The sequence below is a fragment of the Dipodomys merriami genome, unplaced genomic scaffold (genome assembly GCF_024711535.1).
Source record: "Dipodomys merriami isolate MVZ:Mamm:240054 unplaced genomic scaffold, mDipMer1.0.p SCAF_68, whole genome shotgun sequence".
Classification (NCBI taxonomy): Eukaryota; Metazoa; Chordata; class Mammalia; order Rodentia; family Heteromyidae; genus Dipodomys; species Dipodomys merriami.
In genome coordinates this window covers 3674889-3689129 of record NW_027206268.1, presented here as the reverse complement: position 1 = coordinate 3689129, position 14241 = coordinate 3674889, and the positions used below count along the sequence as shown (strand labels likewise).

At 41.7% G+C, this 14241-nt stretch overlaps 1 protein-coding gene across 3 annotated transcripts in view; it reads right to left on the bottom strand.

The window, feature by feature from the left end:
- Nucleotides 1-14241, bottom strand: part of Nck1 (NCK adaptor protein 1) — a 38388-nt gene that overhangs the window by 3294 nt on the left and 20853 nt on the right. For 2 of the 3 annotated variants that reach the window (XM_070005477.1, XM_070005478.1), the window contains exons 2-3: nt 10917-11152; nt 2510-3222 (exon numbers count right to left, since the gene is read on the bottom strand). In XM_070005477.1, coding sequence (XP_069861578.1) covers nt 2510-3222; nt 10917-11142 — 939 coding nt within the window. In that variant the 5' untranslated portion in view covers nt 11143-11152. Of the gene's footprint in view, nt 1-2509; nt 3223-9207; nt 9312-10916; nt 11153-14241 lie in introns of those variants that run through there. The other variant, XM_070005479.1, reaches the window with a different exon arrangement.

The window sequence follows — 14241 nt, the reverse complement described above, 5'->3', positions numbered from 1 at the left end:
ATACAATTCCCTAATACTTAGATACTAGCAATGAACTGAAATGTTTAAATAAAGTGTCATGCAGGCCAAAAAAAATATGCCTATTCAAGACCATTAGCTTAAAAATTATATTATTAAATATAACTGCATATTCCACCTAATATCTATACTCTGCTCCCAAGAAAATCTGTACATTCTATGTTAAAGCTATCTTCTTCCTCAACTGAATTTCAGTCTACATTAAAACCTCAGGTGCCTCTTCTCTTTAGTTACTGCCAAAGCTTCAAACAATGCTTCAGATCATGATTTAACAGAAAATGCAGCTCTCCAAATTGTTCATTAGGAAGTTCAATTAATCTCAATCTCTTTAAACATAAACATTTTCTTTCAATCTTTTGTACAAATATATGTACATTCTTTTTTTTTTTTTTTTTGGTCCAGTCATGGGGCCTGAACTCTGGGCCTGGGTGCTGTCCCTCAGCTCTTCAGCTCAAGGCTATTGCTCTACCACTTGAGCCACAGCGCCACTCCAGTTTTCTGGTGGTTTATTGGAGATAAGCGTCTCACAGAGTTTCCTGGCCAGGCGAGCTTTGAACCTTAATCCTCAGATCTCAGCCTCCTGAGTAGCTAGAATGACAGGCGTGAGCCACCAACACCCGATTAGTACATTCATTTTTTTGTACAGCTACATTCACACAAAACAATACTAATTGTGAACTGATAAGGATAAAAGCAATGACATCATCTATCAAGAAATAAGGACAATATTAAGGAAAATGAGTGTTATCAAATTTTAAGATCCACGCAAATGTGCACGAGTCCAAATAACTGACTCCATTTTTATGGATGTTTTTCTAGTACTTCAATATAACTTACCTTTTACTGAAAGTGCATTTCAAAGTGTTAAAATAGGTTTTTGAGGTATGTAACAAAAAGTGTATTTTAACTTTTGAACAACGAATTTAAATGTCAACTTTTTACATTTAGAATTCCTACAGTGGTATCTTCTTATATACTGCATCTAAGTGCAATATGACAAACACTTTTCCAGTCTAATCTAGGGCATTATTCTACTCTCAGTTTTTTTCCACTTACTTATCAGTTTAACGCCTCAGAAAATATTCCAGGAATGCAAAACTAACATAACTGGTCAAGGCCAAATAATGCCAGACAGCATCAGGCTACAGCTCTTTTGTTCACAAGAGATGAAGTTGGTATGGAGGAAGCGGCAGAAGGAATCTCAGTGTAAGCTGTGGATCAATAGGGGGCTGGAGGTCAGGGAAAGAGAAAGCAGTAGGGTTATTCTGAACAAAATATATGCATGCCTAAAATACCATCATAATAAACACTATCTTGGGGAACAGGAGCACCAGCTGGAGAGGGGAGGGCTAAGGAAGAGGGTGAATAAGGATGAAACCACTGAGCTAGTTTATCTCCATGTATAAACATGGACAAATGAAACTTGATGAAACTTTTAACTTCGTACAACTAAAGCTAATTTTTAAAAAACTAACAAAGCTGGGCACTGATGGTTCACACCTGTCATCCTAGCTACTCAGGAGGCTGAGATCTGAGGATTGTGGTTCAAAGCCAGCCTGGGAAGGAAAGTCCCTGAGATTCTTATCTCCAACTAGTCACCAGAAAACCAGAAGTGGCGCTGTGGATCAAGTAGGTAGAGCACTAGCCTTGAACTAAAGGGTCAGGGACAGAGCCAAGGCCCAGAGTTCAAGACCCACTACCCCCCCAAAAAAACCCAAAAAACAGAATTAAAAAAAAAAACAAATGGGTTTAAAGAGCGTGACTAGGATTCATTGTACACATGTGGAAATGGTGGTGAAACCTCTTTATATAACTAATGTATGTTAATAAAAACTAAATAACTACAGTTGGAAAGAATGCTGACTTTACCTTCAGAAACATTTATGACTAGCCCTTGGCTTACAAACATTAAGAAAGCTACTTAAACTCTCCAATCCTTTTTTACTTTGTGCCAGTCTTAGGGCTTGAACAAAGGGCCCAGGCACTGTCCCCGAGGTTTACTGTTCAAGGCTAATGCTCTACCACTTGAGCCATGGCTGCTCCACTTTTAGCTTTTTTTGGTGGTCAACTGGAGACAAGAGTCTCACAGACTTTCCTGCTGAACTGGCTTTGAATGGGTGATCCACACATCTCAACAGGTGATCACACATCTCTTTTTTTAAAAAAATACCCCAAGCTCTATTTCTACTTACCTTTCTTTTCTTTTCCTTTTTTTGGTTGGTCATGGGGATTGAATTTAGGGCCTGGAGGCCATCCCTGAGCTCTTTTGCTCAAGGCTAGCACTCTACCACTTTCTCTAGTTTTCTAGCCATTAAATGGAGATAAGTCTCACAACCTTTCATGCCCAGGCTGGCTTTGAACCACAACCCTTAAATCTCAGGCTCCTGAGTAACCAAGATGACAGGCATGAGCCACCAGCAACCAGTTCTTTTAAAAAAAAAAAAAAATTACCCAGAGCTCTATTTCCATTTACCTTTGCGAAATAACTTACCGAAGATTCACTATCGCGAATGAGGAAGTCTCCTTCATGTCCTCTTTCATTTAATGCCATTTCTGCTTGGTGTCTGGTGACTTTGCCGTAATACCAAGGATTGCCAGCAAACTTCCCAGTGAGGGAAGGCCTAATGTAGTCACACTGTGGGGGTGATGGCTCTAGGCCTGAGGTTAATGGATTATTCTGCATGACAGTCACGTAGTTCTTTGGCACCAGACCAACCGTTCCGTTCATCTTCCTACATTTCCACCACTCAGGGTCGTTTTCTGGCTTTTCAATAACATCCATGACATCGCCTTTCTCAAAATTGAGTTCTTCATCATTGGATGAGCTGAATGGGTAAAGCGCCTGTACCACGTGCAACACTTGCCCGGTATTTAGGTTATTGACAACTGCCGCTAGTTTCTCGGACAGAGAACCCACGTGGTCGCCCAGAGGACTGTCCCCTTCTTCGGTCACGTAGTTGGATGGGAACCATCCAATCTGCCCGTTGTGGCTCCCCCGCCACCAGCCATCACTGCACTTCTCCATGACGATCACCTTCGTCCCTTTGATCAGGGACAGCTCGTCCTCCCTCTCGGCCATGTAGTTGAATTTCACATAGGCGGGCATGTTGAGGTCATACAGACGCTCCCCTGGGTCCACGAAGCTATCATCGGCAGGAGATGCTGTGTCTGGAACACTGGGTTTTCTTTTCACTTTTCCAATGCCTGTTTGAAAAGAGAAGGAGGCAACCAGAGTGTAAAAAGGCTCTTCCATTCTGTGCAGTGTTTTCAAGCCTCTATATGTACTCCTAATGCCAGAGGGAGCACTACAGATCTTGTTCTTAAAAGAGAATTGTGAGGGTAGGTTTCAGCTCGTCTGACAGTTCCCTGAAGCAGCAGCACGATGGCTGGCCTGAGGTTCACCTGGTTTGGCGATTCTCACCCAGGGTTTGGGTGTCTTCCTAGGTAGCTTTTACCAAAAGCCACCGATTCATGTGGCAGCCTGGGGGGCAAAGAAAGACTGGGACAAGGAACGGGCAGCTCAAGACACCTCAGAGAGAAGAGGATGGGGACGGCTATACAGGGGAGATGAGGAGTTGAGAAAGTTCCTGTGTACACTGGTGAACAAGAAGGCCTTGCCATGTGATCAGGGCTGGGCATAGGCTCAGGGAAAGCAAGAAAACACCAAAAGGAAGGCCCGGGAGACTCTGATCTCCAATCAACCACCAAGAAACTGGAAGTGGCACCGTGGCTCAAGTGGTAGAGCGCTGGCCTTGAGCTGAAGAGCTGAGGGATAGCGCCCAGGCCCAGAGTTCAAGCCCCACAACCAACCAATAAATAAATAGGGAGGGTGGGTTCCCCTTACGTTTTCATTTGGCTTTAGGAGTTTAAGCAAGCAATGTGAAATACTAGGTGACTACTAAGCAAATAAAACAGACTCTAGTAGCCATATATATGAGTGAAGAATATAGACTTAGCCAGTGGCTCACACGTGTCATCCTAGCTACTCAGGAGATGAAATCTGAGGATTGCCATTCAAAGCCAGTCCAGGCAGGAAAGGCTGTGAGACCGTTATCTCCAACTAAATACAAAAAAAAGGCCAGAAATGAAGATATGGCTCAAGTGATAGAGCAAAACAGCTTAGGGAAAGCACCCACACTCGGTGTTCAAGGGCCCAGAATTAGCACATTAAAAAAAGTTCAGAAAGTCAAATTATCTTCCAAATATGAAGAAAACATTCTTAGATAAACAAAAACTGAAGGAACTTATTACTAGAGTTGTTGTAAGAAATATGAAAGGAAGTCTTTCACACTGAAATGAGAAAGAAAAAAGACTAAAATGATACCAAACAGACATCTGAAGTCATCTGCAGAAGTTAAGAACAATGGTAAATCAGGACACTACATGGGTAAACATAAAATCACTAGTATTCCGTTTGGGACTTGTAGGTTCTTTTGATTTCCCACATGATTTAAAATATAAATATGTTTATATTTTAAAATATGTTAACTCTTACCCCAGGGTAACGTCTGGAGGAAAACTAAGAAATACAAGAAATATACAAAGAAATGAGAAGGGTAGCAAAACAGTATACCATCAAAAATAAGAAGGCAGTAATAGAGAAATTATAAGGAACAAGTATATTACAGGAACAAAAAATAAAGGTAAGTCCCTATCAGTAATTACTCTAAACAGAAATGAATTAAACTCTCCAATTAAAAGACAGAAAGCTGGGCGCTGTCCCTCAGCAATTCAGCTCAAGGCAAGCGCTCTACCACTTGAGCCACAGCGCCACATCTGGTTTTTTGGTAGTTTACTGGAGTTAAGAGTCTCATGGACTTTCCTGCCCAGGCTGACTTTGAACCATGATCCTCAGATCTCAGCCTCCTAAGTAGCTAGGATGACAGGCGTGAGAACCGGTGCCAGCCTGATTTCTTTGTTTTTTAATGCACTTCTAAGCTATATACAAGACACTCACTTTAGATCTAAGGAGAAAACAGGTTGGCAGGAGAAATGGTGGAAAGCTGGCTTGGAGCTGTGGCTCAAGCCTTTAGCCAAGGGACAATGCTCAGGCCCTGAGTTCAAGCTTCAGTACCCCGCAAAAATAACTAACTTTTTAAAAATTAGTAGTTTCCAGTCTTCCCTACACTATGATTATTAGTCATTTCCATCCCACAGTAATGTTGGGTGCCTCTTAACCAGAACAATATATACGCCCTTCAGTTCTTGGGTTTTGTTGTGCCCATCCAAGGACTTGAACTCAGGACATGGACACTGTCCAAATTTTTTCCTTCAACTCGAGCCACAGCTCCACTTCCACAGGTTCATTGGAGGTAAAGAGTCTCGCAAATTTTCCTGCCCACGCTGGCTTTGAACGATGCTCAGATCTTAACCTCCAGAGTAGCTAGGATTACAGCCATAAGCTACCAGTGGCCAGCAAGATCAAGTTTTAAAGAACCTGGTGCTGGGAACCCTCCATTTCTGGGCTAACTCTCTCCTGAGACAGCCTCTACACTCGCAACCCTTCCTGTGTAACCTGCTTTCCAAATCCCTGCTGTGCCAGTACTGGGAAGCATTCACATTTCTCAATACTGTGGTTCAAGTAATCTACCCCAAACTGGGCAGGGCGACTGGGAGAGAAAATCCTCACATTCAGGAGGAAGAGGCGGGAGGATCTCAGTCCCACGCCATCCTAAGCAACATAGTGAAACTGTGCATCCACAAACCCGAGGTGTCACAGCATGGGAGGATGCTTGTCTAGCCCCTGCCAGGACCTGGGCTTACTTCTCAGCATTAGGGGGAAAATGTAGGCATCCCAAGTGAACAAGCTACCTAGTACCAACAGATGCCCACTGTGTACCATAAGGAGAATTCTGCACCTACCAGGCTACATTTTTAATCAATCTTTTCAGTTTTTTTTTTAATCAGCTATTACTTCCAATATCACTGTAAGAAATAATTATTGGTGGTCCACTTTCTTTTTTTTTTTTTTTTTTTGTCGGTCGTGGGGCTTGAACTCTGGGCCTGAGCGCTGTCCCTCAGCTCTTCAGCTCAAGGCGAGCGCTCTACCACTTGAGCTACAGCGCCACTTCCGGTTTTCTGGTGGTTTATTGGAGATAGGAGTCTCACGGTCTCTCCTGCCCGGGCTGGCTTTGAACCGCGATCCTCAGATCTCAGCCTCCTGAGTAGCTAGGATTACAGGCGTGAGCCACCAGCGCCCGGCTTGGTGGTCCACTTTCAAAGCTAGGTACCTGACCTGACACTGAGTTCTTAGTGACCATCATAAAGTTTCTATGCAAACAATGTCAGAAGGAGGCAGCCAGCAGGGAGATGGGTGGGTCATGGTGAAATGAGAAGTAAAAACTGTGTACATGCCAAAAAGGCACAGATCCAGAAAGGCCTTCCTGCCTGCTGCAGAGAACAAAGGGGTGGGGATGGAGATAACCAAATCCTTCCACTGCCAAGAGGTACAAATGTTAAAATTCCCAATAGAAAATAATATCAGGGAAGACTGTACACCCCATAGTACTCAGCAATGAGGAATGGGGGTGGGGCCTGAGCAATGCTGGCCGGAACTGCTCTGAATGTCTCCGCCCAACAGACACTGCATCTTCAAAGACCACCACTGACCACTGAAGTCTCCCTCACACCTGTCTCTGAGCATGCTTTTCTAATCTTGTCTTAAGCATGACATTTCCTTTCATCATTTATCACTGAGTAATTGTTTAATAAAATGGACCCAATGTAAGTATTTCTGCATCTAAGTATTTCTGCATCTTCTAATTCCCCTCAGAGAACTTTACCATGATTCTGTCTCCCCTTCTTTCACAGATATCCTGACTCCTGTGACACACAGAAGTAGCTGCTGACCAGAACTACAGGACTTTTTAGAATCAGCATGTACTTTCCAGGATCATCTGGTCTTACTCAACTCTCTCCATAACAAAGAACAGGAAATCAGCAATGGTTTCGTTATATGCTCTAAGCCACAAGGCTAGTTCATGGTTTATTTGGGAGCAAAACTAGACACAAATATATGGTATTCTTCCCACTAAAATGATTTAAATTTTTTCTCATGTCTACACGAAATAATGTTCTGCTTATTTGTTGTTTTATTTAAAACCCTGTGCAATTTTTGTTTCCAAGAGCATTCTGGCTGTTATACAAGAGCATATATCCTGTTTCCTTTATTCTTTTTTTTTTTTTTTTTGGCCATGGGCCTTGAACTCAAGGCCTGGCTCTGTCCCTGAGCTCTTTTTGCTCAAAATTTTCACTCTACCACTTTGAGCCACAGTGTCACTTCTGATTTCCTGGTGGTTCACTGGAGATAAGAGTCTCAAAGGAACTTTTCTGCCCAGGCTGGCTTTGAACCATGACTCTCAGGTCAGCCTCCTGAGTAGTGAGGATAGGTGGGTGCCACTGGCACCCGGCTCCTTCATTCTTTAAGTCCACTGAAAGATTAGGTGAATGAACGAAGTCTGACAAGCTGCCTGACAAAATTTAATTTGGGGGTGCTGCGGAGACTGAAGAAGGATTTTCATTACAATTCTCAAATACTGGCAATTGGACCACAAATGCTTTTAAGAATAACCAGTAATTTAGGCACCAGTGGCTCACATCTGTCATCCTAGCAACTCAGGAGGCTGAGCTCTGAGGATGGTGGTTCAAAGACAGCTGGGGCAGGAAAGTCCATGAGACTCTTATCTCCAATAAACCACCAGAAAACTGGAAGTGGCGCTGTGGCTCAAGGGTAGAGCACTCCAGTTGAGCTGAAGAGCAGAGGGACAGCGCCCACCCCCATAGTTCAAGGCCCATGACTGACCAAAAAAAAAAAAAAGAGAGATAGAAGTTAATGGTTAATCTTTTTTTTTTTTCTTTTGGTCAAAATGGGGCTTGAACTCTGGGCCTGGGCACCATCCCTCAGCTCTTCAGCTCAAAGCTGAGCACTCTACCACTTGAGCCAGAGCGCCACTCCCAGCTTTATCTGTTTATATGATGATAAGGAAACGAACCCAGGGCCTAATGCATGCAAAGCAAGCACTCTAGCACTGAGCCACATTCCTAACGCAATCATTAATTTCTTAAGACACAGTAAATACTATTATCATTGCATTGGTAAATGATATATAGGAAATCACTATATTAATGGTATAATATAATCTTTTTATATTCCTTGTATAGCATTTGTTTGACTTATGATCAATATTACCTATGACTACACCTAGATATGAAATTCACTGCACTGTTAATAAAAAGCCTAACAATAGTAGTCATCTAACTCCTGATAAGGACCTAAGTTCTGTGAGAATTAGTACAAGTTTTTTGCTTTATGATTCATCTGGCTTGAAGTACTCGCAATAAAAATGTGTCAGTGAACAAATTAATAAGTTCTTTAAAGAGCAAAGTAATTCAAGCGCTGGAAATGGCAAGGTCCAAAATCTTATTATGTCTTCAATAAGTGAACGCAAGTTATGCAGCAGAATTCACTTGGTGATCAAAGCTCCTCACACTACCATTACAGTTCCTCAATAGAACCAATCCTCCTTTCCGCCCCATCTCATCAGTTACTCTTGTTTTCTTAAGCCCTTCATACATAAGGGACTGCTATAATAATTTGTCCGTTCATTTTTGTAGAAATACCAAGCAAATGTTCAAAGAGATTAGAATATAATAATAATAAAAAAAAAGGCCACCAGACATGCATGGCTTAGGCTTGAGCAAACCGGTATTAGCAGTTTACCAGTGGATTTGATTATGTTATTGTTACATCGTGGCTACAAAGTCTGAATAAAAAAGTTGTAAATGTTGTTAAGTTAATTCAAAGGTCAAGAATAAAGAAAACTGTTCTCTAATTGTTACTGAAAAAAGGTTTTTTAATATGTTTTAAATGGACTTAATTCACTTCAGATATCTGTACTAGGTTGAAGGTTACTGAATTAAAACTACATCAAATCCAAATTATCCACATCTACTCCCAACTTCCTAAACATTCACACTAAACCATTTTTAAATGATTGCATTTACAAATTAAAGCTAAAAACATATGATATCTCACCCATCATTTTGCTTCTATTACATAAACCAAAGCACCAGCTTATATAAACCCAACAATTTTCTTCACAGAATTTCTCTTGAAATTAACAACAACAACAAAAAAAAACTAATTCAAAAACTGGAACAAGTATGGATTTATCAAACAGCATAACTTACTGAAAAAGTCTTTAAAGACGCTTAACCAATCCATTCTGAATAAAATTCCGCGTTGTCCTTGGTCAACTAGTTAAACGCAGCCCAGGATAATTCTTCAAGGCTTCCTGGTCGGTTCAGCAACACTGAAACTTCCCACACCCACCCCACGTGACCTGGCCCAAGCCCAAGCCAGCGCAGTTCCTCTTTCCAAAAACTTTTCCCTCTAAACTATAAAAGAACTTGTAAAACAAGTCAATCATGATGGCTTTATAGTTAAGACTTATTTCAGACGAAATATTAAGGCAACTATAATTTTAAATCATTAAAAGAAAACCAACATTTCCAACACCATAGAATATAGGCAGCTGTAGCAGTAATACTGTCTGAAATAAAAGCTAGCAGAGGTTTCCCAGTTTTATAAAGTTTAATGTCTGACAATTTAGTTACTAATCTGGGTAGTTAAATGGTATGGTGGTCACCTTCAGCACACTGAAAATGTCTAGTTCAAGAAGTTCATATTCCAAAAATTTTATGGAGGACTTGTTTTGAATTTGCATTATAGTTCCTGCTATCTTAAGACATTTGATTCTATTGCTGGCAAACTAGAATAACTGCAATAACAACAACCTTGAATACAAAATAACAATAAAAATAAAGCACAAAGTAATATAAAGTACTAAATATTTCACATTTGTTAACTATGCTACCGTGGTCCTGCGAGGGGAAATTCTTCTACATATATAAGAACCCTAAAGTAGCAGCATGCCTGCCTGATACCAAAATTAATTCCTGTCTCTCCCAGTTCCTTCCTGTTAGCTAAGAAGAGTTTCAGAAGAAAAAGGCAGTATTCGCCCATACCTACTTCCTTCCTATCTACCTTGCCAAGCCAGGGTAAAGTAGACTCGACTGAATCCGGCCCCAAAAAAAGGCCAGCAAAAACTTACAAACAAAAATGTTAAGAGGAATCAGGAAGGTGAAATTAAAACAAAAAAAAAAACAAAAAATAGCAAAGACATCAGTCCCATGGGTGTTAACAATGACGCACGTTTAAAATTCACATCAAATAGAAGAAAACCGCTTTAAAAAATGTTAAGCCAGGGGCTGGGAAGATGGCTCAGTGGTAGAGCGCTTGCCTTGGCATGCCTGAGGCCCTGGGTTCGATTCTTCAGCACCACATAAGCAAAAAGAAAAAAGCCGGAAGTGGCGCTGTGGCTCAAGTGGTAGAGCGCTAGCCTTGAGCTGAAGAGCTGAGGGACAACGGACAACGCCCAGGCCCAGAGTTCAGGCCCCACGACCAGACCCAAAAAAAAAAAAAAAAAAAAAAAATGTTAAGCCATTACATGCCAAAATAAATTGCTTGAAGTCCATGTCCAGGGAGGTAATTCTACATCTTACTCACTTTTTTGACTTTAGCTAGAGCCAGTATTTTCCTCTAAGTTTCCAATGGGCATCATGACTCAAGGAGCTCATTGCCAATATGGTATGATGAGTATGTGAGCTCTGCTCATTATCACTTGACCTTTGAACTTGGGCCTAGAGTGACAGAAACTGCTAATATGGAAGACCTTCACCAGTCTCCTGGCTTGAACAACTGCTGTGAGCCAAACCCAGACTACTGAAATGCCACGCCTGACCTTTCCAAGTCAACTCTCAGAATTGTGTACAAAGACTTAAAATCCAGAATCCATTTAATAGAAAGGTATTCTCTCTTTTCATACAAAACAACTTACCTAAGGTATCCTTCAAGTTTTTCACAATAGATGCTTTTCGAGCACTGTTCTTCCTTTCCACGTAGTTAGAAGGGACAAAACCAGTTTTATTCATTGAATTTCGAACTCTCCACCAGGACTTAGAATCATCCAGAAGCCATAATCTCTCATTCTTCTTGATATCCAGCTCTTGTTCTTGTTGGGCCACATAATCAAATTTAGCTACCACCACCACTTCCTCCGCCATCTTTCCAGCCCTGTAACACACAGAAAATACTTTCATAGAAAGTTGGCATAGTCAGAACCTACTATATCACCACAAGTTCAGAGTAAAAATATAGGAAAAACTATACGAAGCAAAAACTAAACGAAATAAAACTTAGCCAGTAGCATCCCCCTGTAATCCTATCTATTGAGGAGGCTGGATCTGAGAACCAAAGTTCTAAGCCAGACAGGCAGACAAATCCAAGACACTTATCTCCAATGAACTAGCCAGAAATGGAAGTGTGGCTCAAATGGTAGTGCCAGTAATGAACAGAAAAGCCAAGAACATGAAGCACTGAGTTCAGGCCCCAGTTCCACATGCACGTGCACACACAAACACAACTAAATTTGCATTGCCACATTAATTTCACATATAAAGTAAGGCAAAAGCTATTGCTGGCAATAAAGTTCACTATACAAACATTACTGTTCTATACTCAATACACAGGCAAGATTGCAACTTAAGTTCCACACCAAACAGAAGCTTTTTGAGCAGTACTTTATTATAAATAGGAACAAAACTAACTGTAGAACACCATAAGGAGCAAGCAACAAATCTATTATCACACAGAACAATTTTTAACATAGTTATCTCAGGAATAAAACAATCAGAGACACTGTGGATGTAGCAAAAGGACTGTGAAGCAGGAGATGCTTAGTTTCAGATGAATCACATTATCAAAACCCCAAGCTATCCGTGTAGCTCAGTGGTAGACTGAGTGTTTAGCCCTCAAGAATTCATCTCTGGGGGGGGAGGGGGGGAGAAGGAGAAGGATTGGGACTGGGGGGGAGGGGGGAGGCTGGGAAGGGATGTGAAGGGTAAACCAAAGGAGGGGGGTGCAATGCTTGGTAAGAAATGTACGCATTATCCTGCCCATGTAATTGTAACCCCTCTGTACAGTATGTTCACAAATAAAATAAAGCCGGGCGCTGGTGGCTCACGCCTGTAATCCTAGCTACTCAGGAGGCTGAGATCTGAGGATCACAGTTCAAAGCCAGCCCGGGCAGGAAAGACTGTGAGACTCCTATCTCCAATAACCACCAGAAAACCGGAAGTGGCACTGTAGCTCAAGTGGTAGAGCGCTCGCCTTGAGCTGAAGAGCTGAGGGACAGCGCCCAGGCCCAGAGTTCAAGCCCCACGACCGAGCAAAAAAAAAAAAAAAAAACACAAATAAAATAAAATTAAAAAAAAAAAAAAGAATTCATCTCTATTCCCCCTGGTCCTCCCCTCAAAACAAGAAAAGCTAAAAGTAAATTACTAGACTGAGTATATATCCTAAGCAGTTTGGAACGTAGAATAAGGCACTGGCCTAAGCATCTACAAGGTACTGGATTCAATCTCTAGCACCAAAAAAAAAAAAAAAAGAGGGAAAGCCCAATGCTAGTAGCTCACATGTACTCCTAGCTGCTCAAGAGGCTGAGAGAGAATGTTTGTAGTTCCAAGCCAGCAATGGGACAGGAAAGTCCATGAGACTCTTATCTCCAATCACCAAAAAAAAGCTGGAAGTGGAGTTGTGGCTCAAGTGGGAATACTAGACTTTAGCACAAAAGCTCAGGGACAGCCGCTAGGCCCTTAGTTCAAGTCCCAGGACTGGTGCGCACATACCTTCTCTCCCTCTCTCTCTCTCTCCCCCTCTCTCCCTCTCCCTCCCCCTTCTCTCTTTCTCATACACACATACTAATAGGAGAGAAACAAAAAGGAAAGAGAAAAGTAGAAGCTTCTAAAACAAACAAGAAAGGAGTAGGACAGAAATAAGAAATAAAAGCAGAATGTAATGCAACAAAATACAGACAGACCTGAAAGGCTCAGTATAAGGAAAGGTAGTTCTTGTTAAGGTAATGAAATTGACAGTTCTCTCATGGCCAGCCAAAGCAAAATAATTCAAAATTCCATCTCATCAAACCAGGCATGGTGGTACACACCTGCAATCCCAGCTATTCAGAGGCAAAAGTATATGAACTCTATCTGGAAAACAACCTAAAGCAAAAAATGGCTACAGATGTGGCTCAAGTGGTAGAGCACTTGCCTAATAAGCACAAAGCCCTGGGGCTGGGAAGGTGGCTCAGTGGTAGAGTCACCTTGTATGCCTGAGGCCCTGGGTTCGATTCCTCAGCACCACCTAAGCAAAAAGAAAAAAGCCGGAAGTGGTGCTGTGGCTCAAGTGGTAGAGCGCTAGCCTTGAGCTGAAGAGCCGAGGGACAGCGCCCAGGCCCAGAGTTCAGGCCCCACGACCGGACCCAAAAAAAAAAAAAATAGCACAAAGCCCAGAGTTCAATCCTCAGTAGCACCAAAAGAGGGGATGGGCATTCAAAAGGAATGCCTAAATACCAGGAATGAAATGAAGTGACAAGCATAGACCTTGCCAGCATTAAGAAGGCTTGGTATAGCCGGACGCTGGTGGCTCACGCCTGTAATCCTAGCTACTCAGGAGGCTGAGATCTGAGGATCGCGGTTCAAAGCCAGCCCGGGCAGGAGAGACCGTGACACTCCTATCTCCAATAAACCACCAGAAAACCGGAAGTGGCGCTGTAGCTCAAGTGGTAGAGCGCTTGCCTTGAGCTGAAGAGCTGAGGGACAGCGCCCAGGCCCAGAGTTCAAGCCCCACGACCGACAAAAAAATAAAATAAAAAAAGAAGGCTTGGTACTATTACAAACAATTTCACCTATACATCTGAAGACAATGAAACAAATTTATAGACAAATAACAAAAGTAATAAAATTGAATTTGTAGTGAAAATATCAGGACCACAAGAGTTTACAGACAAGGTCTGTTAAAAATTATGGAGAAAATCTATAATAATTTATAGGAGTATTTTAGAACAAAGAAAAAAAACCATAAGCCAATCTCATTACGTGAGAATTCTGCTTTCTTCAGAGAGATTATTTTGCATATGCCTTGCTGAGCAAGCAAGTAAATTTAACTTTTTGTTTTGGACATTGACTAGCAATCTCTTTTCTCAACAACAAAGCCAGTATTTTAACGTCACGCAAGAGGTTCAATTTAATTGAGAATTCATCTTGCGCAGACAATCAAGTATACTGTATACATTTTGAAGTACGCAAAGCCTCAAAGTCAAAGAA